Source organism: Dendropsophus ebraccatus, chromosome 8 (genome assembly GCF_027789765.1).
Source record: "Dendropsophus ebraccatus isolate aDenEbr1 chromosome 8, aDenEbr1.pat, whole genome shotgun sequence".
Lineage (NCBI taxonomy): Eukaryota > Metazoa > Chordata > Amphibia > Anura > Hylidae > Dendropsophus > Dendropsophus ebraccatus.
In genome coordinates, this window is record NC_091461.1 from 37,534,270 (window position 1) to 37,559,403 (window position 25,134).

The 25,134-nt window shown below is 41.3% G+C and overlaps 1 protein-coding gene across 1 annotated transcript in view; it reads left to right on the forward strand.

Annotated features, from left to right (window-relative positions):
- The window catches only part of LOC138799255 (serine-rich adhesin for platelets-like), a 41,506-nt gene that overhangs the window by 11,051 nt on the left and 5,321 nt on the right, over window positions 1–25,134 (forward strand). The window contains exons 2-5 of the mRNA XM_069980181.1: window positions 2,986–3,040; window positions 5,257–10,297; window positions 13,501–13,653; window positions 22,003–22,144. Coding sequence (XP_069836282.1) covers window positions 2,986–3,040; window positions 5,257–10,297; window positions 13,501–13,653; window positions 22,003–22,144 — 5,391 coding nt within the window. The remainder of the gene's footprint in view (window positions 1–2,985; window positions 3,041–5,256; window positions 10,298–13,500; window positions 13,654–22,002; window positions 22,145–25,134) is intronic.

Below are 25,134 nucleotides of genomic sequence, written 5' to 3' on the forward strand. Positions count from 1 at the left end.
TCTCATCTCTTCTACTATCCACTGCCTGTTGTTAGGGGAAATCTGTCTCTAGTAATAGCCAGATCAGGACAAAAAAACAGGAAGTGGTCAAGGCTTAGCAGCCGCTGTGAGCAGCAGAGGGAGAGAAATATTTGTTTGTTAACCTGCAGTCTGAGCCTGGCTGTTTGAAAAAAAAAAGAAAGGATCAAACTGTTTCCAAATAGTAAATCAAAGCTATCTTAAGTGGATCTGAAGCAGTGTTATAGATATTATATACTTTTCGGGATGTTTGTGAGATAGGGACATCGACTGTTGTTGCAACAGCACTGGTCGGTCACTAGAAGGCAGAACATTTATAGCAGATGCCTTTCTTGGTTCCTAACTGTAGCTCCCAGTACCCAGAATGTACAATAAAGCTAAATAATTTGATAAGCAGGCAGTCACAAGAATCATATACAAAGTATGAAAAAATACTGGCAGGTAACAAGAATCAAATTAATATCTCACCAGAAGTGGAATGGAACTGGAGGTGATAATCCCAGTAGTGATGAATAAAGCAAATGAGTTACAAAATAGAAACAAACACAGGAGTAGCCCTAACTAGCCCTAAATTTTCCTAGATCTTTCCCTAGACTCTCACTTCCCCTGCAATGTTCATATGGAAACCTTAGGACCTAGAGAAACAAACCTGAGCAGAACCTAAACAGGGAAAATTAAGACAAACTACGCAAAAACAGCAGTAACCACCAAATATCAGGACAACATAAACAGGAGCCAAGAAATACCTTTGCAACACATAAAATAGTCCTAAAACTAGAGGTATTGTAATCCTACTGACTTGAGGAACATAGATACGTAGATAACATGTCAGCTTTACCACTGAGGGAACGACCTGTGGTAAAAAAAAAAACCTAGAAATGAAAAAAATTAGTTTTTTTTACAATTTCACAGCACAAATAATTTTGTATCGGTTTCTCAGCATATTTATGGAAAAGTTAAATCTGTCTTTGGAAAGTTCAATTGGTGTGGCAAAAAATAAGGCCTTATGAAGGTTTGTGGCTGATAAAATGCAAGCGCTATGGCCCTTTAAATAAGAGGAGGAAAAAACAGAAGTGCAAAACAAAAATGGCCTGGTCCTTAAAGGAGAAGTCCGTCCGGCAGGGGGGAAATCTGATAAAAAAAAAAATGAACTTTTCTCTCCCCCTGCCCACGGTGAGTGGCTGGACCGGCCTCAGGACCCCTGCTGGGATCTCAAGTGCTGACATATCACGACCCAGCTGATGGACTGGCCACTCCAGTCAGTGATTGGCTGAGCGGCCAGTCCATCAGCTGGGACAGGCATTTTCTGGGACAAGTGGTGACATCATCACAACTCTGGGGAAAATGCCTTCAGCGGGGTCCCAGGGTTGGTCCTGTTGCTCACTGCGGGCACGGGAAGAGGTAAGCTCGTACTTTTTATCAAATTCCCCCTGCCCCTGCCGGCTGCCAGATTTTCAAAACGTCCGGACTTCTTATTTATGGGGTTAAATCTAGATAATCAGATTTCCCTTTTTTTACTGTTGCAGATTGTGTTATGTTTTACACATAAAGCAATGTAAACCTTCTAGATACGAACTACTGACTTCAATAGGAAATGAATACAAACTAATTTTTCTTCTTATAGAAAAGAATATATAAATATACAAATATACATATATATATATATATATATATATATATATAAACCAGCGTGAATGGAGCTGTATCTACAATTCTTTTTCTGTTTGCATTCCCTATGTTTACATGTGATGTAGGATTTAGCCTAGACATAGGACTGTAGTACTGTAGAAGTAACAGGATAATTTAAGGTAATTTCCTTAGGTCTCCTGTGTTCCATTCCATCTAGGTGCTGCATGTTTGTTTTTTTCCTTTGCTTGCCAAAGGTTTTTTCCCATGCCTGTGAATGTTCCATCTATTTCTCATGCACTTGCACTTTTGTTATATATGAATTATTTCACTTGAGAGCAGGATCCTATTTGTGATTTGAGACTAGTATTATGTTATTGGATGGGGTTTGAGACAGTTACTTGGAGTATATGGTTCTCCACTATTGGCCCTGAGCACATGATTACAATCATGATCTCTTGTTCTGTTTTTAAGTGTTTTTAACTTTTTCCAAGTGTTTTTCCTTCATGTTTCATAGTTTGTTTAAATAAAGACTTTTATACTTATTCTCATTTTTGGTGTGCCATTGCCCCTTTTTGCATACTTACTGTTGTTCGTCTCTAGTGTAATACTGTAGAAGTAACCGGATAATGATAGCAGTCACCCCAGTACAACCACGAGCAGCTCTGGAAGTACACTTTATGTATTAATGCAATCAACAGCGCAAACAGTTTACAAGATGTCTCCCATTGACCTGGAGCAACACCCGTAACCGAAGCATATGTGTCTCCTTGTGCATCCGGTGCTTCCACATGCTTCGCTCTTATTCTTGGTTACGCAGTAACCGACTATTATTTGGCAATCTAAGTTGATTTCCCCGGAATCTTCTGTGTAATTGTTACGGATTGTATGCTGATACAATACTGTCCGCTCTATGCCCCGTCTGACCTCATATTTTTATAGTTCTTTACATAATTTGCCGGCGGTCCAGCATTAGCTTTTTTGTGGTTGATAGAGTTGGAAACAGAGACTTCAGCACAGACTGAGACCCAGGAGAGCTGACGCTGGGATTCATCAGCTTGTTTCTGTCTGCTGCTCTCTTTCTATTGTAATGTCTGGCTGCTCAGCTAAAACCTTAGTTTGTTTACAGAGCCAAGGAAAATACGCTATGTTATCTGCAATGGCTTGAGAATAATTCTCTCATACCTTTCAATTCTACACCACCAACCATCTTGTAGGAAGTGTCAGAGACTATGTAGCCTCCTAGTAGTAGATGTATATGTACTGTATCTGGTAATATGAATGCTTTCAGTAGTACTATGCTTTTATATTGACTTGAATATTTTTTTTTTTTCCTTTAAGATCTTCCTTATGAGACCATCGCAATTTCTGCAAAGGAAATCACCTGCCCAACCAAGTAAGACTACAAATTAAGAATAAGAAGATAGATTTAAAACTGGAATAATAAAATGAAATTTTGGAGGACAAGGGGAACATAACCAGAGTTACCATAACACATTGCATCAATATTATGGCACCCCCTGGCGTTCTCTGTATTCCCTGTTCTGTAAATCCACCTAAGGTTTGCAGTGGTAGTACCACTAGTAAATTCCCCAATACACCTCTAATAGCTGATGGCTGAACGATCCTCAGTAAGTTATGTCACCTGCCCTCCCCCCATCCACCCCATAAACAGGAACGTTCAGCACAGCCATCATGGCCAATCCCTATCACCACCAACTTCATCTGTCCGTGGTGGTTCCCTGCAACATCGTTCACTTCTCTGAGATGACAGCAGCTCTAAGTCGAGTAACTATAGACTATTTCTCTCTTGTTGTTGGCATCTGATTCTAGAACCTTAGAATCAATATGAACCTTATATTGATGGTCTAATCCACTGCGACCGGCGGATTCGGCCAATCAAAGTCTAAAGTGTATGGGGACCCGTTCCCAGATCCTCTTGTACTAAGTTGGTGCTAAGTGATTTTTGACTTTGCACAGGCTAGTTTATAAGAATGTAGTAGCTTCTACTAGAAGTGTTTTCTTTCCCCAGCACTGATCACATTACATGGATGTTCTCATTCTCGCAATGGAATCAAAAGGTCACAAAGTTGATAAAGTTAAAGTGGTACTCCAGTGATGCTATAATCCACAGGATAGAGGATAACTGTCAGGACCAGTCACACCAAACAAACACACAGTGAGCCCTAAGCTAAGCCCCGCCCACTGTCCCTGCCTACTTGCCACTATCTGCCCTAAAGGTGGCAGTGGGCAACTGGGCGGCGGTCCCTGGCCTATATTAGTAAAACAAAAAGACAAAACAACACGTACAAACACAATAATGCAGGGTCGACAGTCCGGGTAATAACAGGCGGACAGCAAAGGTACAGAATCACCAAAATGAAGAGAAGTCAAAAGTCAGGCAAATGACTGGGATGGTCAGAATACTGTACTGGGACACAAAAACCAGAGGTAACACAGATAAATGCAGGCAGAGCTGGGATGCAGGACAGGAAGCTATACTGAATAACTAGCAATGAACTGGGATACTGAGAATGACTTATAGTGAACCAGAGCCCGGTCCAGAATCCCATTGGAGCAGCCTCCTTACTCCAGAGCATACACAGCTAATAACAAGGAAACTGACTGGTTACAAGATCCCTCAATCACAGAGAAACCAGAGCAAGAAAGCTTAACTCTGAACCTGCCAGAGAGCTACACAGGTGGACACGGGTGTGGTGGAAGCCTGCTAATCACCACCCAGCAAGGGCTGGAATAAGACAGTGTTCAGACCAGGTTCAGACATAAATGAAATACAAACATATTACATGTTCGTATCTTACAAACTAAGGACTGTGCCAAGGTCCCAACAGGAACATTCATGACAATAACATGTAGACTAGTTTGCTCAGACTCTAGAATGGAGTAAAGTTGCAGCCCTGAATTAATGGAGAATGCTGTACATGTAGGACCACTGCTTTATTATTTCTCTATGAGCTTTCCATACTTTGCCATAAGCAACATGTGACAATATTTGGAAAGCCCATAGAGAATAAATAGAGTGGTAGTGGTGCATGGATGGACCATTCGGTGCATTCTGAGGATCAGCGGGGTTCTGACATTTTGGTAGCTCTGCTGCATGCAGCACTAGTGATACTGAGCTTCCCCTGATGTCTATTCTGGTACACAGAATTAGATTAGACATTAGAGGTTAGAAAGCAGCCTGTGTAACTAGCACTGGTATTGCAGCATAGTGAAGTAGTGCTGCTGACACAGCCAGCTTCCCCAAGTAAATGTCTATTTTTAATGCTTACCAGGAATTAGAATAGACATCAGGGAAGGCTCAGTATCAGTGTGGCAGTGCTAGCTCTATGTTACTATATAGGGACCAGGGCTTGAGCAACCCTGTACTTCCCCATACAACTATTAATGGCAGCAGAGGGGAAGTGTTGCTTTTAAATAGTATACTTTTTTTTTTTAATAAAGCTTTATTACAAAGCTTTATTGTTTGCCAGACTATCCCCTTTAATCATGGAACAACCCTTAAAATTAATTTAATAACTTACTAATAAATAATGGCAATTGCAAATGTAAAACTTAAAAAAAAAACTTTGAAACTTTTTTTATTCACAGAAGCTCCACAAAAGATGACACTAACTGCAGTCATGAATTCAGCCACAATTCAGTCATTGCCACAGAGAGTTCACAGGAGGGATCAATGCATCACTTTACTATGGAGTCTGATATTGATAAAACTGCTGAACTCTTACCATCTGGAAGTACTCAGAGTCTTCAGAATGGTATAAAAACCGCAGTCACAGAGACTTCTTCAACACAACTCAGTACTATTTTTAATCCTAAAGTCAGTGATGACCCTATGGAAAAACAGCCAAGCCTATTTCCACCAATGTTTTCTCAGGGGAAAAACTTTATTCAACAAAGGGGAGCAGAATCAACAAAAAAGTGGGTTCAACCAGAAGATGTATTGGATATGGGTACAACTGAACCTCAAAGCAATGATACCATAGATCTCTACTGTGCTGGAACATATGGAACACATCAGAAAAGGCCCAACTTCACTGAAAGCATTAAACAGTATGGCAGTCTACAGAGAAAATCAGATGATGACGATGCTAATGAAGATGATCAAGATCTTTACACCGACAAGTTTAGCGAAGACAAACACATTTCACTTCTACATCCTCCACCATACATGAATGATGCGAGCAGAGAGATCAAATCAAAATTAGAAATCATAGAAGAGAGAAGGCCCAAGAGTAAAGTATGGAACACATCACAACGTGCTGGAAAGAAATTAGAATCTGGGATCAACTATCAAATGGGATCTAAAGAAACGGGTCATGAACAGACTGATAAAGAAACATTGTTGTTTAAAAGTACAGAACATGGAAGCCAGGCCAATAGTCCACTCTGCCAGGATGCAGTCAGGTCTCAAAAATTTCCATATGTTCTAGTTTTTCGTGAAATGAATGCAACTGATGACATAAAATTGGAAAACTTGAAACAACTGCAAGACGGTAAGACAGAAGATCTTATTGCCAAGCATAATGCTTGCTACCTAAACCAAACAGAAAAGCTTTCTGACTGTATTAGTGAAGAAATACATCCATGTGAAGGTGCATCAGTGAATGATGAGACACAAAAGGATGAAAACTTCCTAAAAGCAAATGACAACAAAAAGGACCAGATGTTAGAAATAGAAAACGATGTACGGAAGTTATACGATGAGTATGCAAACTCCAAAGAAACATATGATAACATGTCTGCCATTACCAGTATCCATAAAGTTCCTTCCAGTCCAGTCACAGTCTTACCTCTAGAAGGTATAAGTAATGAAAATACAGATAAGACATTATGTTATGAAGGTCGACTCTCTGCTCAACCAAACGTACTGACATGTACTTCACAAGAAGATAGAACTTTGTCCACGAAAGACACTGGGGATCAGCTTCAGATCTGCCCAAACAATGTAGTTATTGAAAGTATAGGAACTCACAATGAAAGTAATGGTGACACTAAAATGATATATAGTGAGGCAAGAAACAATCTAACAAATCAACTAGAATTAAAAAAAAATAGAGACCCTTCATCGGAAAAGGTAGATACCAGAGAGTCAACACCTATGCCTAAAGAACTAAGTAGTAGTCAGTCCCATCAGATCAATGGCATTACTCCGGGAGATGACGTAATTTCTACTGATTCCTCTAATGGTAGTAAAACAATTAAAAATTCTAGCAAGAGTTTCAAAAAAGCTGTAGATACTGAATTAATGACTTTTGATGATGAGCGATGTGCTAAACATTCGTCCTCAGAAGCAAACCAGACAGCTTACTTTGAAGTCATTGACCAACAAGACCAAGTTTCCTCAAATTGTGTGAATATTGATAAGCATTGCAGCATGGATGACAGTAATGTATTGGTAGTAACAAAGAAACCATGCGATACACATGGCAAGTACTCTGAGATGGCCAGTCAGAAGGAATCACCTGAAAAGATAGGTAAATCTCTTCAAGTAATGGAAACCAAATCAAACAGGGACAACAATGATACTGTCACAGGTTCTCAAACAATAAGCAATAAGCGCTTACAAGTCAATTTACAGATATCCAGAAGATCTTCTGACCTATCCATTAACTCTCGTAAGTTGACCAGCAAGCCCACATGTACTTTGACTAATTTATCGACTTGTTTCTCCAATTCATCCAACTCATTTGAACCTCCCTCACCAGGTGAATCCAGTCTGTGTGCATCTACATTTTCTGACCCATCGCTCCAGAGCTTGACCACTTTTCCTGGTTGTTCTCACCAATACGCAGCCACCTCTTTGGATTCATTATATCAAAACAGAACCAATTCTCTAGACCCTACTGACCAATGTCCTACTGTCTTTCCTGAATCAATACACCAGTCAGAAAGGAACTCAGATTTGTCCTATGAGTCCACAATCGCTTCAGATGATCCACTTAATGAGTGTACAGGTACTATTTCAGACTCAGCCAATCACTGCATGATTAATTCTTTAGATCTATCCAACGAATGCAAAACTACAGTACAAGAATCGTCTGTTAAGAGTCATGATCCATCTGGTCAGATCACCTCAGACTTCCATAATTTAACCTACCAGGAAACAAACAGCTCATCTAATTCCTATGCCTTGTGTACTACCACCTGCACGGATCAATCTGATCACTGTAAAATGACTACTTCAGATTCATCTTATGAGGACAAATTCAATTCTCTAAAGCCATCTGATCAAAGTTCAACCATGAATGCAGATTCACCAATCGGGAGCATTGAATTTTCTTTCAATCTATCTGATCTCTGTCTAACTTCCAATCCTGATTCTGACAAGCACTGCAGAAATAACACAGGTGACTTGTCCCATCATGTCACACGCATCTCCTCAGATCAATTTAATAACTGCAACACATCTGCTCTAGATGGACATAAGCATTATCCACCAATCAATCTTGGTTTAGCCTACAAGTCGAAAATAGACCCGTCTACAGACCCATCTGACTCTTCTGCCATCTGCAAAAAGAATTCCTCAGGTCAATCTAATCATAACAGAACAACCACACCAGATTCATCTTACCAGGGTAAATTTATTTGCCCACCAACATCTGATCAAAGTTCAACCATGAATCTAGATTCACCAATCGGGTGCAGTGACTCTTTTTTAAATCTATCTGATCAGTGCCCATCTCCCAGTCTTGATTCAGCCAGCCTACGCAAAACCAACTCATCTGATTTGTCCTATCATTTCATAAGCATCTCTTCAGATCCATTAAATCACTGCACCAATAATGTAGCGGATGGAACCAACCAGTGCACACCCTTGGATGTTGATTCAAACCACCAGTGGAAAAATGACTCATCTGCTACTGAGTCCTCTGCCCTGTGTGCACAGATCTCTATAGATCAGTCTGATCACATAAGAAATACTATGTTAGATTCATCTTACGAGAATAAGCCTAGCTCCGTACGTACAACTGGTCCACATTCAGCTCTGAATCCAGATTCAACATTGGAGTGCACTGACTCTTCAAGTCCATCAGATAAATGCACATCTGCTTTTGATCAATGCAAAACTATTACAGACCCAATTAAAATCAATTCTCTAGATACATCATATGCACCCCAGTGCAGTGTCCCTTCTCTATATCCATCTGATCAGTGCACAACTTTCTTTCCTGAGTCAACTAACCAGCGCAAAAAGGACTCATCTGATTTGTCCTACCAGTGTACGCCCACCTCTTCAGAGCCATCCAATCAGTGCCCAACTACTGTTTCAGATTCATTTTATCAGAGACCATTCACTTCTGGAGAGCAACCTGATAAGTACACTGACCAACCAACCAACTCTTCTGACTTAATCCACCAATGGAAAAATAACTCATCTGATATCTCTGATCAATGTTCACAGAACTATTCTGCTTCATCTAAACATAGAGACACTGCCCTAAACTCATCTGATCAGCACAGTATCACTTTTCTGGAGCCGATTGGACATTGCACAACCATGACTTCTGATCCAACCTATAAGTTAAGCAAGAATTCTCGTAATTCATTGTATGATGATACAGTTACCACTTTGGGTTGTTTGGATCAGAGCAAAACCACTTCTCTCTCGAAAGAGTGCACAACCATTTCCCTAGATTCCTCCCACAATATACTTCCACCTTCTGAATCAAACCATCAGTACACAAGTTGTCCAACACCACCCCATAATTTCATAACTAATCCTTCTGATTTGCATGAAAATGACTCATCTGATTCAGCTTGCCCATCGGAGAACTATACAAACAACTCCTATGTAACAATGACTCAGAATCCAACAATGGTGTGCAGAAGAAACTCAGTAGATCCAATCCCCCAAAGCAACTTCATAAATGCCAATCAGTCATTGAAGCTCTCAGCCTCCACATATATATCAGATCCATGCACTATTGAGTCTTCTGGTGATATTTACAAATGCAGAACCACACCTTTAAGTCAATCAACCTGTGAGGACATGGCCACCTTGCATGGATTTTCCTACCAGTGTACAGATGACTTTTCCAATGATATAGATCGGTTGACAAATCAACATGATCAGGGTGGGGACAACTCTATTGACCCAATCAACCAAACTGGAACCCTTACTACTAGTTCAAGTCATCAGTGCAGAACTACTTCTAATGCTTCCCATAATTGTACTACTTCCTCGGATCCATACTGTCCTAGAACCTCTTCACCAAATTCACCTCAACATGACTTAGCTTCATGTCCCGATCTTTGCACATCCACCACCAATCCTGATCTACCCTCTAAATCTATGGTGCTCTTTGGTGGTCCACACTTGCCAGATGCAACCATCTCCCTACTTCCAAGCTGTGAGGATTCAACCACCTCAACTGAGTCACCAGACCAATGTGCCGACATCTATGGGGATTTTCAGCTCTCTTTACCATGTAATATAAAAGACAGACTCCTGGTAGCACCAACACAAGATGAATATGGAGGCGTGAATAAGCAGTGTGAAGGTGTCTTTTTAGGAGAAATTAGGAGAATATTCCTGGATAATCAAGATGGAGGCTTTTCACTATTAGATTCTGGACTTATTTTAATAAAAGCAAAACAGTATTTGGGAAATACTGCTGTGATGATACTGGTAAGTTGCCTTCTTTATTACTACAATGTCTACTACTACTAAAACTATTATTATTATTACACTTTCAGCTGCAAATTAAAATGGATGTAAGGCGACAAGGTAAGTTTTACAACTTAAGTTGTAACAATATTGCAAGTAGTTTAAGATCATGTTCACGAACCTATCAATCCAGATCCTTAGCGTGCTTTAAGATACCCCTTCCCTACATCCATCTCCTCTGATGGTTGAACTTCATGCATGTGTGTGTTTTTTCAGCTATACTTTGTATAATTGGCAACTTTGCAATCTTCAATATGTGCAATTGTGTGCTCTTTTGAACTTTTTTTTATTACCTATTTCTTCCTTATTTAAGACAGTCTGATTTTAGACTATAGTCTAAATTTAAAGGAACTTTTCATGACTTTCATACTGCCTGAACCCTGGTGGCTTCTCCCCACCCCACCGACCTTGATTGATACATTTCTCCCTATACCCAAACAGTTAGCAATCTATCACTCTAAACTAGCATGTATGTGTGTGTGTGTGTGTGGGGGGGGGGGGGGGTTGGAGTAGCTCTCCAGTGTAGATCTCCAGAACTGGTCAGATGTGGTCTCACTAGGGCTCTATACAGTGGGATAACAATTTCCCTCTTCCTACTGGTTAGAACTCTAGCTATACGGCCAAGCATTTGCATTCCCTACCGCCTGGCTGCACTGATGACTCATTTTCAGGCTGTCAGAAATCAATACCCCTAAATCCTTTTCTTCTGAAGTCTTTGCCAGCACAGAACTGCCGATATAATACTAGGATAGAGGATTCCATTAGACTTACAGCCGGCAGCAAGTCCATGGCAAATCTGCATCCAAATCCACTAATAACACATGCCGATTTTGTGGCAGATTTGCCTGCCTGAAATTAGCAGCAGGAAAATATGATATAACATAAATCTGAAATTTATACAGATTTGTAATTTACTTCTATTTAAAAATCTCCAGTATTTATCAGCTGCTCCATGTCCTGCAGGAAATGGTGTATTCTTTCCATTCTGACACAGTGCTCTCTGCTGCCACCTCTGTCCATGTCAGGAACTGTCCAGAGCAGGAGCAAATCCCCTTAAAAACCTCTCCTGCTGTGGACAATTCCTGTCTGGGACAGAGGTGGCAGCAGAGAGCACTGTGTAGGACTGGAGAGAATACACCATTTCCTGCAGGACCCTCCCCCCCGCACGATGTTGTCAGGGAGGAGTGATCCCCGTGTCCAGCACCGGCCGGGGTCTGCGGCGTAATGGCGCTGATCATGGCTCTGCAATCGATTGCTTTCGGCTGCAGCAGCCTGAAGCAATCCAGTGCCTATCTCATTGATCTATGCTGTATAACTATACTGCATAGATCTCAATGAGAGATCAGTGTGCATATACTAGAAGTCCCCCAGGGGGGCTTCTAGTATAAGTGTAAAAAAAGTGTTGTTATTAATAAAGCCCCCTCCCCTAATAAAAGTTTGAATCACCCCCCTTTTCCCATGTTATAAATAAAAATAAACATGTTTGGTTTTGCCGCGTGCATGATCACATTCCTGATCTCGCACGGTAAACGGCATAAGCGCAAAAAAAATCCCAAAGTGCAAAATTGCGCATTTTTGGTCTCATCAAATCCAGTAAAATTGTACAAAAAAGCGACCAAAAAGTCGCTAATGCGCAATCAAGGCACCGATACAAAGTAAAGATCATGGCGCAAAAAATGACACCTGACACAGCCCCATAGACCAAAGGATAAAAGCGCTATAAGCCTGGGAATAGAGCAATTTTAAGGAACGTATATTTTGTTAAAATTAATTTTTGATATGTTACTTATGAAAAGTTATACAAATTTCTAATGTACATTAATTATGGGAAATGCACATATAGGGCTATTTCCCTTAATTTAGTAGATCAGGAAGTGTTAGAATTCTCTTAGATCCAGTGACGTCAAAACGAAAGGTGTAATTCCTATGGAGTGTCCAGCAGGGGGCGCTCTCTATATAGAAGTCTATGAGACTTTATTGTTTCTATGGATTTCTATGTAATGTAATGTAATGTAGTGTAGTGTACAGTGCTTTATTGAATGAATACATCTATGGAATACTTTGGGGAGCAAGTGTCCTTGCTCCCCAAAGTATTGCATAAATGTATTCATTCAATACATTAGGATATCACAGTAAGCCCGCTGATCCGCCGCATTCCCGCCACACGCCGATCCGCCGCATATACACTGAACTACAGCTCCCATCATCTGCTTATAGTATGAACAGGTGATGGGAGCTGTAGCTGGGTAATGGATATCACTTGCCTGCGATGCCACTGCTTATGCCGCTGGGTGCAGGGGGAGCCGCTCAGTACACAGGAGCGCTCCCCCCTCCTCCTCCTTCCGGGAACCTTTACCTTATAGCACTATTGACTCCCTGCCTGGCCGTACCGGCTCCCGATGCTTCCTGGTGTCTGCGCTGAAGCATCGGGAGCCGGTATATGAGAGCGGCGGCCAGGCGGGGAGTCAGCAGTGCTATAGGGGGAATTTTTTAAAAGCCATCACAGAATATAAAAGTTATACATGTTATAAATCTTTGTAATTGTAACAACTTGAGGAACAAGCATAACAAGTCAGTTTTACCCCAGGGCGAACAGTGTAAAAACAAAAACCCTCCAAATAAAAAAAATGTGTTTTTTTTTTCCAATTTCACCACACATTTAATTTTTTCTGCTTTTGCAGTGTACTTTATGCAAAAAATTCAGCCTAGGTTTCTAGGTGAAAAAATGCAACTGCTATGGCCTTTTAAGCACAAGGAGGAAAAAAACTAAAACCGCAAAAATTGAAATTGGCCTGGTCCTCTAAGGGTTAAGTTTATTTTGCAGTAACATTTTAAGGGTCTCAAATACAGGACAACCCTTTATTAAAGTATACTTGTATTGACTCGAACACAAGGTGAGTTGTGCTTTTGAGTCATAGTCAATACCTCTATATGTTTGGAAAAAGATCTGATCATAGTTTAACTCATATCTCAGCATCCCATTTTCACAGTCTACCAACATGTACGAAGAGTTTACATAATTGCTATATTTAAAACTTAAAAGTTGACATTTCAAGCGTTCTGGTTAGCGGTCGGCCATAGAAAAGTATGTAAAAGAGAAATGCAAGATTCATTCATTACTGTTTAATATCTGTGTGGCATATTTGTGTCTTCTGTCTTTCTAGAGGAATGGAGAAGAACTGGGAACGGTGATTCATAGTTCAAAGCTTTTCCTATACTACCAACTGGATAAGCATTTCTATATAACCCAGCAGCTGAATCAGGACTGGTACTATACCCAGGACCGCATGACCAAAGCAACCATGCTGATGAAAAAGGTGAATGAGTATGTGAATGAGGGAGAGAATGGTACCCCACTAATAGGGTTCCTAGAGAAAGCCTTGGTGATGAATGAAGTAAGCTAAACTGGTACCTTCAGTATAGGTGAGTACTTATCAGTGTTACTACTGAGATCTATACACCTGACATCCTACCAGAAGAACACATTTAGTTTTCTCCTCATCAATGCCAGGCTTGATGCCCCTCCTTGGGTAGTCGCTCTGTACATTATAGAGGTAAAGTTGGCCTAAATTTACTTAGAAGCGTGTGCCTCATAATACATGTGGTGCATCTAATGTCAGTCGACCTATACTTTTCCCATCTTAATTCATATAGTTATACTTGTAGGATTTGTCAACAAATACATTCATTTACTAAACTTATCATCTTCTCCGTCCTGATATCCCGATATTCTGCTCCCCCCCCAATTGTTGACATTGGTGGCTATCAACCACCACTCAGCTCTAAAAGCAGTGGTCTGGCTGTAGATGTATAGAGATATAGAGGAAGATTTATCAAACTGGTGTAAAGTAGAACTTTCTCAGTTGCCCCTAGCAACCAATCAGATTCAACTTTTCATCCTTTACAAATTCCTTGGAAAATGAAAGGTGGAATCTGATTGGTTGCTAGGGGCAACTGAGGCAATTCTACTTTACACCAGTTTGATAAATCTCCCCCATAGTATATATGTTTTGTATACTATATAGATATGAAAATTATAGATATAGTCAGCCAGACCCCTGCTTTTAGAGCAGACTGGTGTTCGGTAAACACCATCGAAGTGTAACAATGGGAGGGAAAGAGCAGCATATCAGGAGGAGGCAGGCAAGTTTGTTAAATGAATATATTTTTACAACTATTTAAAGGGGAACTCCAGGTAGAGGTTTAAAAAAAATGAAACTTCTGCAGAAGCATATAGCATTACTTACCTGTTTATGCCAGTTTTGAAACTACCAAAAATCCATTTGTTTGGGGGGGGGGGGGGGGGGTTTGTTCTGTATTGTGTTTCTGTCCTTCCTGGTTGAACAGTGAACAGTTCCCGGAATGCAATGCTTTCCCTCAGCTGATCATCACAGTCCCCCACCCATCACAATCACTAAAATTAGTGCTGCACTTGCTTCTGGCCATTCAGAGATGGTGAATCACTCAGGGGATTGGGGATCCAGCCAAGCCTCCTGTGACATCACGCCCTGCCCCCTGTCTGCATCATCAGCCTGATCTCAGCAAACACGCACAATGTGAGTCAGAGGCATGGAAGATTTGTCTCCTAAGGTGGGAGAGCAGAAGGAGCAGGAGACAATGTGAATTGGCACAGAGGCCATTTTTCTTCACTTCCTGGATTTCTATCAGCTACCAGTGTGACAGAACCGCACAGATACGGTAATACATTATATAGACACATCTACAGAACGTTCAATCTACTTTGAATAGAAAACAAGTTTTTCTTATATGGACTTCCCCTTTAACGTGACAAATTCTACAAGTTTACCTATGTTAGCTGAGATGGGAATACTCCTTTAAAACATGTCGTGTAAGATACCAGTATTAATAAATCCTCTCTCCCAATATGTACCCCAAAATACTGCTATTAAATAAGGCAACCTGTCTTGCAAACAACAAGCCCTAATATCTCTATGTAAATAGAAACAAAAAAAGTTGAAAGGCATAAATGAAAAAACAAACAAACAACATTTTCTGTGTGCTTATAGGGTTACACTTTAAATATCAGATTTGACCCCCCAAAATCTTGCCTGTAAAAACTGGATTCCTGGCTCAGGCGACATGTTCGCTTTCTGCTCAAAGTTTCCCAGAAGTTCCAGTGCACGGTTTACCTCATAATTGGCATCATAAATTGTATGAAGGAGAAAATTCAGCAAGTGGAAGAGAAGAAGGAGAAACAATTCTGTTTGGCTTCCTTTATTTAAAATTATTGCTCATATTCATCTTTTCTCCCCTCCTCCTCCATAACTACATCTCCCTACTGCATTTCCCTAATCATGATAAATTCATACTCATATCCTCTCCCATCTCAGACACGATAGCTCAAAAAGGAAGTTTTGTTCCCCCTCGAATGTCTCGGCAGCCATTTGGCTGTTTGCCGTCATTATTTCTTTAAAATATTTACTCATGAATATTAAGCACGGCTATTAACTAGGGAACCTGCTGACAGATTCTCGGATAATGGAGACCATCATTCCTGGATATTCTCAAGCCCAACGGGAGTGTGGCAGGCCGAGGAGGAGGGAGCATTTGTAATTAAAATTTGAGATTCTCAGATTAACTTGTGGTTATAGTTGTCCCTTTTTTTACGCTGACTCCAAATACATATCACAGTGATGCACTTAGCTTGCTGCATGTAAAATATGGCTTCCAGACGCCATCATTTTGTTTTCCTCTGTTGATCTCTGTGTACTCCATTTTGTCAGGGAGTTTCATTTCTGTCTCCAGTGTGTGTTTTTAACCCCTAGACTGTCATTTTGGCAGATTTACTTGATTTGGTAACAATAACTCGTTCTTACTTTTTAGTTTTTACTTTTGAGATTGATGAAATGCACATAAATAAAGCTATATAATAATCATATTTGTCTACAATGGTAATTCCTTAAAGGGAACCAATCAGCCCAACTGGGCTGACTTGGTTCCCTGCAGCACTGTCTAAAGCTTCTGTGCAGCTTGTGGCACGCATTGGCTGCAGTTGCAGTAGCAGCTTTGTATCAGAGAAAATGCGCAGCAGGTATGATTGATAGGGAGAGGCGCCAGTAAGGGGCGTCTCTGTCTGTTACTCATCCCTGCTGAGCGTGCTGACAGGCAGAGAGTGGACACGAGAGAAAGGCAGAGAGACTAGACACGGGTGGGGAGCCCCCCAGATGACCACCTGCTCCTCTCCCTGCCGCACGTGGGGGGATTAAACTTAATTTTCTTGGGTATTAAGCTGCTACTTCGGCTGCAGCTGGTGCATACCATGAGCTGCACAGGAGCTTTATGCATGGAACCAAATCAAGGCTGATTGGTTCCCTTTAAGGGTGCCTTCACACGTACCGGATCCGCAGTGGATTTCACGCTGCGGGTTTGCAGGGAAATCCCGCTGGGGATATGTGACCCAGCCCCTTTAACCCCCGACCGCCCGCAGCCCCCCGGCCCGGAGCATACATTACTTGCTCGGCGCCGCGGCTGTGTGAAGCTTCCGGCTACTCTTGCTCCTCATCAGCCAATCAGTGCACGGCAGCACTGATTGGCTTATGAGGAGCGTGGGGAGCCGGGAGCCTCTCTCAGCCACGACGCCGAGCAGATAATGTGTGCTTTGGGCTGGGGCTGCGGGCGGCCAGGGGTTAAAGGGGCTGGGTCACATATCTGTAGCGGAATGAAAATTCTGCTGCGATTATGTGACCCCATAGACCTTCACAGTACCAGGATCCACAGCGGATTTAGCTACAAATCGCAGCGTGAAATCCACTGCGGATCCGGTAGGTGTTAAGCTACCCCTAAAAGGGAAATTTTAAATGTAAAGTTTATTTCTGCAGCCACTACGAACCTTCGGCCCTACAGCTGTTGAAAAACTACAATTCCCATCAGCTTTAGCTAATAATTTGGCTGTCCAGGCATGATGGGAATTGTAGTTTTACAATAGTTGGAGGGCCGAAGGTTCCCAATGCCTGCACTAGATCGTCTTCCAATAAGACATTAGGCTAATAAGGGCAACAACACCTTCTGAATGCCCAACTAACTACTGATTGGAGGCATGCACAGGATAGCATTGTTCAGATTTCCTGTCGTGTTGACTATGCAGGCTAATCTGCAGGCGCAATGTTATACAGTAGGAGGAGTTGAGCAGATTGATATACTAATTTTTTGGGGAAAGTTTCAGGATAACTTTTCATTTTTTCGTGTAAATCTCTGCTCATTCCTAACTGAGTAGTCAAATGGGTGGTCCTATTTAGTGATTGACAGCTGTATATGTTTAGGTGTGTATATAGAGAGTTGTAAATCAATGAGGAGTGAATGAAGGGTTTAAAGGGGTACTGTTGGTCCTCATATCTTTTTATATATTGCTGAGGTTGTAAAGAAGATAATAAACAGCCTATTTATACCTACCATGCTCTCCTGGGGGTCCTCTAGTGATGTCTTTATGTCCCTCCCTGAATGCTTTGGTCACTACTTCCAAAATGGGCTTCCCTCATCAGTGACAGCCTGCTCAGCCAATCACTGGCTGGGACAGTCTTCTCCTTCAGTCAGTAATTGGCTTGTCACTGCCCAGACGGGTCCATCTCGGAGTGTTTAACAGGAGACCCAAAGACATGACATTAAGCCCCCCAGACGAGCCTGATAAGTGTAAATAGGTTTTGTGAATGCTTGTTTTGCTTGCAGATAGGGAAGCTTATGGGGGCTGTTTCCCTAACTAGCTCCTTGGCCCTCTCCTCCCTAGGCAGTTGTTTAGTTATAATTCTACCACACCATGACACCATTACCACCATACAGTGATTGGATAGTACGTTCATAATGATGTTTAAAAAAAAAAAACATAGACCAATATTTCCCCAAATACAATGCACATATAGTGGAGATTTCAGCTCTACATAGGGTGTGCAAACCATATAATTGATTACTGGGCAGCTACATAATGTAAGTGCAACAAATCTGCCAAAAATCTAAAGCCCTATTACACCAAATGATGTGTAACAGACTGACTTCAATGGGCAGCCCAGATAGCAGTGGCAGCGAGCAGGGAAGGAGGGGGAAGCAAGCACAGATCTGCCAGGTTCGTGCTCGCTTCCTCCTCAATATCGTGCGTGTAATATGGCCTTTAGTCTCTACACTTTTCTAGCACATTCTCCACTTTTTCCCCTATCTATAGTGCCCCAAATAATACTTCCTTTGGTGCCCTGCATTGGAAGAGTTGCTCGGTAAGTGGGGGACAGGTTAGGCAGATTGGGAGTGAATGGGTAGGAAGTCCCTCTGTAGTTAGGTAGGTCTTTTCTCACCGACATAAAAAAAAATACTTTTACAGCCCCTCTGCTCTAAATGGGCCCTCTTCCTCCTCTGCTTCTTGCTCCACCATCTGATGTATTACACTATTACACAGTGGCAATATGTATTCATTGTATGCATCGCCACTCACTTTACATTCTTAGAAGCACAAAATTTTATGATTATCTAATAGATGAAAGTTTTTACCGAAGGTTTTTCTGACTGGAGTAATTGTCCCCCTGCACCCCCGCGCCACGGCACTTGATAGCACAGCCAAAACATTTATAAAAATATCTTCGTAAAGAGGATTAAAGATGAGGCACTCACCCCTCCATAAGCAGATGGTTACTTTATTGAAAACTCTTCATAAGCACATGGGACGCGGTTGAGTGAATGTTTCACGGGATGACGTTCACGCTTCCTCTCGGCCCTGACGTCACTCCGTAACCTCGTCCTTTTAACAGTGTAATCATTACAAACACGTGATAATAAAAATAACAACGTTAAGATATAAAAAGAACAAGAATACTATCCTTATACTGCTGCGATACCTAGAATCAAGTAAACATTTATCTATTACCATGTAAATCAGAGAGATCTTTTAACCCCATCGGTCCCATAGCTTCCGTTCTCATAATTAACTCCGTCTCCCTCCTCAATAGTCGTTCATGTCTATTACCACCTACCGGGGAATTTCCTACATGCAACAATCCCATGAACCGCAAATCAGACGTGTCACCACCATGTACTAATCACATATGCATTATCACTTTCGGGCACCCTTTTCCAGTCCTTACTGATCGTACATGTTCTGCATACCTTTGAAATAAAGGGCGGATCGTCTTTCCAATATAATAAAAACCGCAACTTCATAACAAGGCATAAACCACATAGGCGGTGCGGCACGTAATGAAGTCCCGTACGGTCCATTGTATGCTACCCAACCGTACCTGTTTAACATCGTTAAGGTATGTATAACATCACAAAGAAGACAGGTTGGATTTATATACTGTTTGACCTTGTTGTGTTACCATGTATACAGTCATTGTTATAAACTAGATAGAAGCACTACACTGAATGTATTGGCAAACTAAACAGAGCTGAGTCATTCATGAGTCATTTGTTTTTATGTTAAGGCGATGGAAGGGTTAATATGAGCTATAAACATTACATCACAACCCTAGATGAAGGAAATGAAATTAAGAAAATAATCCAGCAGAAGGGATATTGTCACACACACACCCTTACCATATAAGGAGTTTTCAGCACCATTCTTAAAGGGGTAGTGCGGTGTTTAACATTTATTCACTAAATAACACACATTACAAAGTTATACAACTTTGTAATGTGTGTTATTTAAATGAATGGCCCCCTTCCCCGTGTTCCCCCCATCCTGGAAGTGGGGTGCACTATACTTACTCAGTTGCTGCCAATCGCGGCTAAGCAGCTGATGATGCAGCAGAGGGGGCCGGCATGAGGGACGGCTGGAGCAGTCCGGCTGGGCTCCTGAAGATGACGCTGTCGACCCCAGATGGTGGCCGGTGTCGACAGCAATTGAGTAAGTATACTGCACCACACTTCCGGGTGGGAGGAACACGGTAAAGGGGGCCATTCACTTAAATAACACACATTACAAAGTTGTATAACTTTGTAATGTGTGTTATTTAGTGAATAAATGTTAAACGCCGCACTACCCCTTTAAGTAAGCAGTTCACAAAAAATTATTATAGCCCCCCCCACTAGGCACTGGCAGGTGATTGGTGTCCCGCAGTGCAGCTTAGTTCTGGTCCAGCTCACGTCAGCCTCTACTGTGACTCCTCTTTTGTGTCCTGTGATTGAAAGCCGGAAGTCGCTTCCATAGAGAATACATTGTAAAGCATGAGACACCGATCAGCTGTGGTGAGTATACGCGCCAGCGCCTAGTGAGGGGGGGGGGCAATAATAATTTTTTGTGAACTGCTTCTTTAAGCTTACATGAACATTTCATATCTTACCATATAAAGGATTTCTTGGTGTCTGTCCCCTCACAAATGCATGTTTTAATGCCGTATGGGCGGAGCCTATGCCTCTAGATTGAGGAATTCTGATAGGCCTAAGCAGTGATGACGTCATGGAGGGGTGGGTCTATGGTGTAAATGTAGGTGGGTATATGGGGCACAACGACTGTAAAGCCCAGCTCATACGGCTCTGTTCGCCAACAATAACATGCCTTTTTGAGGGGAGAGACCACCGAGAAATACTTTATAAGGTAAGATAGGAACTGTCCAGAATATAAGCTTAAAGCGAATGTACCATCAGGTACATTCGGTTTAAGTTCTGCACATGTATAAAACGGCGCAGGTGCGGGGAAGCCAGTGCCGTGGTCCTTTTTTTGAACCGTGGCTCAATTCCCGGGTATGGCGCTGTGCTATTCCTGGGCACTGGAGGCTAATTCTAATAGAGCCATGTCATAGAGGGGCAGGGGTTTCCTCCCAGTGGGAGCTGGTCAGCCCCTCTCCAGTGCTTCAGCCCGGGCCGGTGCCTGGGAAAAGAACGCTGCTGTACACAGATAAACGAGCCGTGGTTCAAAAAAAGGACCGCGACACCAGTATGGTACATTCGATTTAAGACTAGTGCTCAGAACCCCCTATATGGAAAGGGGGTGATGATATCACTTTAAGAGATAATACCTGTTATCTCTACCCAAAAACTAAGGTTTTCATTATGTTCTATCCTCTTTCTAGTTCCAATAAGTTTTATTAGGGTCCAGTGGTTGGAAAAGAAGAAAGTCAAAAGAACAGGACAAGTGAATCTAGAACATGGATTTATTAAAGATATTCTCTGGCTCCAATACATCAGTATCAGCTATGTCAGTTTGCTTAATCAATCTGTCAGTGGTGGCGGGTTTTAAATGACACACCCACAACACTCCTATTTGGCGAGTTTTAAGACATAAATGAGAGGTTTGTTGGGTTTTGGGAAAAATTGTGTCACACACTTTTTGGAAATATGTTGGAACACTAAACCGACAGAGAAAATAGGCAAAAAACTGACAATTTGCTGCCGGGAACATGTGAATAAATCGGCCCCAATGTGTACACCCAGCCGACATTACTGTAATTACAGTGTAATTGCGTGTCAATTCTTTGAGCACGGAGAGCGGAGGTGCGAGGCCTTCCATTGAAAGAGATAACAGGTTGGATTCGATGCAAAGTCCACAGGTGGGGGTTCCGATCTGAATTTTGGCGGCTATTCCGTGGTGTGTACGGGCCCTAACTCAAATTAATTAATTACCTTTCTCAAGCACAAAATTCCTCATCTATACTATATGGGATACCTGATTTAGATGGGAGGAGGCTACACCACAGACTTTTTACTGTACATATATAATTTCTCTTTCTCAGGTTCCACTTACATCCAACTGGTTAAAGACATTACACAACTTTTTGTGCCTTCCAAATAATCATAGGCTGCTGACCCCGTATGCTGTAGTCACTGATCGGAATGGATTCATCCTGTTCTTGATGGAAGACAGAGATGTGTTAGGTATATGCAATTGTGTTATTTTAGTGAGACTTTTGTATAAACACAAACTTTTTGAACTGTTAAAAAGCTATATCTTTTATACATCACTATTAGGCTATGTTCCCACTAGAGATGAGCGAACCCGAGCGTTCGGCATTTGATTAGCGGTGGCTGCTGAAGTTGGATAAAGCCCTAAGGCTATGTGGAAATCATGGATATAGTCATTGGCTGTATCCATGTTTTCCACACAACCTTAGAGCTTTATCTAAGTTCAGCAGCCACTGCTAATCAAATGCCGAATGTTCGGGTTCGGATCGGCTCGAACCCGAACCCAGTTCGCTCATCTCTAGTTCCCACAAAATATTTTTTCTCAGAATTTTGGTCAGGATTTTACAACCAAAAGCCAAAATACTGAGCAAAAATACTGTGTGGGAACATAGCCTACAGGGTATATGCATGGGCTATAGTATCAAGCTGTTCGATTATTTTATAATTATATTGACCCATCAACAGCCATGCATATAGGATTGCCATAGACTAGTTTTGAATTTTAGGAGCACACTTTTTTGTATCTGGTGGCCAGAGATTTATGGCAAATGGGATGGTAACATGGTACTTATACACTTGCATGCGTTAAGAGGAATATTAGTATTTATTGGAGGCCCAGAAAATTAGTGAGGTTACCAATTAGAAGTCCAATATATTACCAAGTGATGATTCAGTTATGGATAGAGGATCTCCCGTCAATACAGAACTGAAGATGGAGAAGTTGGATGTAGGCCGAAAGAACCAAAGCAGAAACATTTGGTAGAATAGTAGGAATAGTATATTATGGTTAATAGGTTCATGTAACATAGAACAGTGTATTATGTTTGTTTGAGATAAATAATATTTGTGGGAAAAAAAACTATTAAAATTGTTTTTCTCCAATTATATTTTTATTCCGGTCACGGAACAGAAAAAGTAAGTTTATAAACTTCTAAGATTCTACCTCTTCTTGTGGTCAAAATGATTCCAGGCCATATTTATTTGAGGCATTAAGATCAGTGTTATAGAGAGTGCTGGGGTTCTTGCTAAGATCCATACAGGTTACTACAGTTAATCACCTGGTCTGTCATATCAAAGATCCTTAAAAAAGCAACTATTCTGCAGCTAAACATGCAAACAGGCAATGCAACTGAGCGTTTCCTGCATCTGAGGAGACTCTCCACGTGAGTATAGCTGGGATGGGGAACCTTCGGCCCTCCAGCTGTTGCAAAACTACCACACCCATCAAGTCCGGACATCTAAAGCTTTGGCTGTCCAGACATGATAGGAATTGTGGTTTGGCAACAGCTGGAGGGTCAAAGGTTCCCCATCCCTGGTATATAGCATGTAAACTACTGATTGACTTTACTTATAACATGGTCACTGGCTGAGAGAAAATATGCTGATTGTATTAGACTTCCTTAGTTTGCTCCTTCTAATAAGATATATTTAAGTTTGGGCAATTATACAGTATAAATTGAATACATCCCTTGGTCAGAGTAGCCAACTCTTGGCCATAGTATAGCGCACCTCTTCTGTTAGAGGACTCGTTTTGTATTCTACAGGTAAACCACTAAATGTAATGTTTAAAGGCAGGGCCGGCTCCAGGTTTTGGAGGGCCCTTGGGCGACAGAGCCTCAGCGGGCCCCTTTGTATAGCAAATCACGTGGCATCACATGAGGGTCTCCATCTCTCCATTCTGTGTAGGCATACAGCAGTGTATTACATACGTATTATACTCCTGTATGAGTGTGTATATATCTCTCCATTCTGTGTAGGTGATCAGCAGTATATTATATACACACTCATACAGGAGGATAATAAATATATTATACACTGCTGATCCCCTACACAGAATGGAGAGATATATACACACTCATACAGGAGGATAATTAGTATATAATACACTGCTGTATGCCTACACAGAATGGGGAGATATATACACACTCATACAGGAGGGGGATAATAAGTATATAATACACTGCTGTATACCTACACAGAATGGAGAGATATATACACACTCATACAGGAGGATTATAAGTATTTAATACACTGCTGTATACCTACACAGAATGGAGAGATATATACACACTCATACAGGAGGATAATAAGTATATAATACACTGCTGTATACCTGCACAGAATGGAGAGATATATACACACTCATACAGGAGGATAATAAGTATATAATACACTGCTGTATACCTACACAGAATGGAGAGATATATACACACTCATACAGGAGGGGGATAATAAGTATATAATACACTGCTGTATACCTACACAGGATGGAGAGATATATACGCACTCATACAGGAGGATAATAAGTATATAATACACTGCTGTATACCTACACAGAATGGAGAGATATATACACACTCATACAGGAGGGGGATAATAAGTATATAATACACTGCTGTATACCTACACAGAATGGAGAGATATATATACACACTCATACAGGAGGATAATAAGTATATAATACACTGCTGTATACCTACACAGAATGGAGAGAGATATACACACTCATACAGGAGGATAATAAGTATATAATACACTGCTGTATACCTACACAGAATGGGCAGATATATACACACTCATACAGGAGGATAATATCTCCATTCTGTGTAGGCATACAGCAGTGTATTATATACTTATTATCCTCCTGTATGTGTGTATATATCTCTCCATTCTGTGTAGGTATGCAGCAGTGTATTATATACTTATTATCCCCCTCCTGTATGAGTGTGTATTTATCTCTCCATTCTGTGTAGGTATACAGCAGTGTATTATATACTTATTATAATACACTGCTGTATACCTACACTAAATGGAGAGATAGATGTGCGGGGGCAGAAGTTGCTGCCCTACAAAGTCCCGCAAAACATTTTAACAGAAAAAATTGTAATATAACACAGTGGATTTATTGCATATTGTGACTCCCCCATGGAAAGTAAAGGGGGGAATCTGCAATAAATGCACTG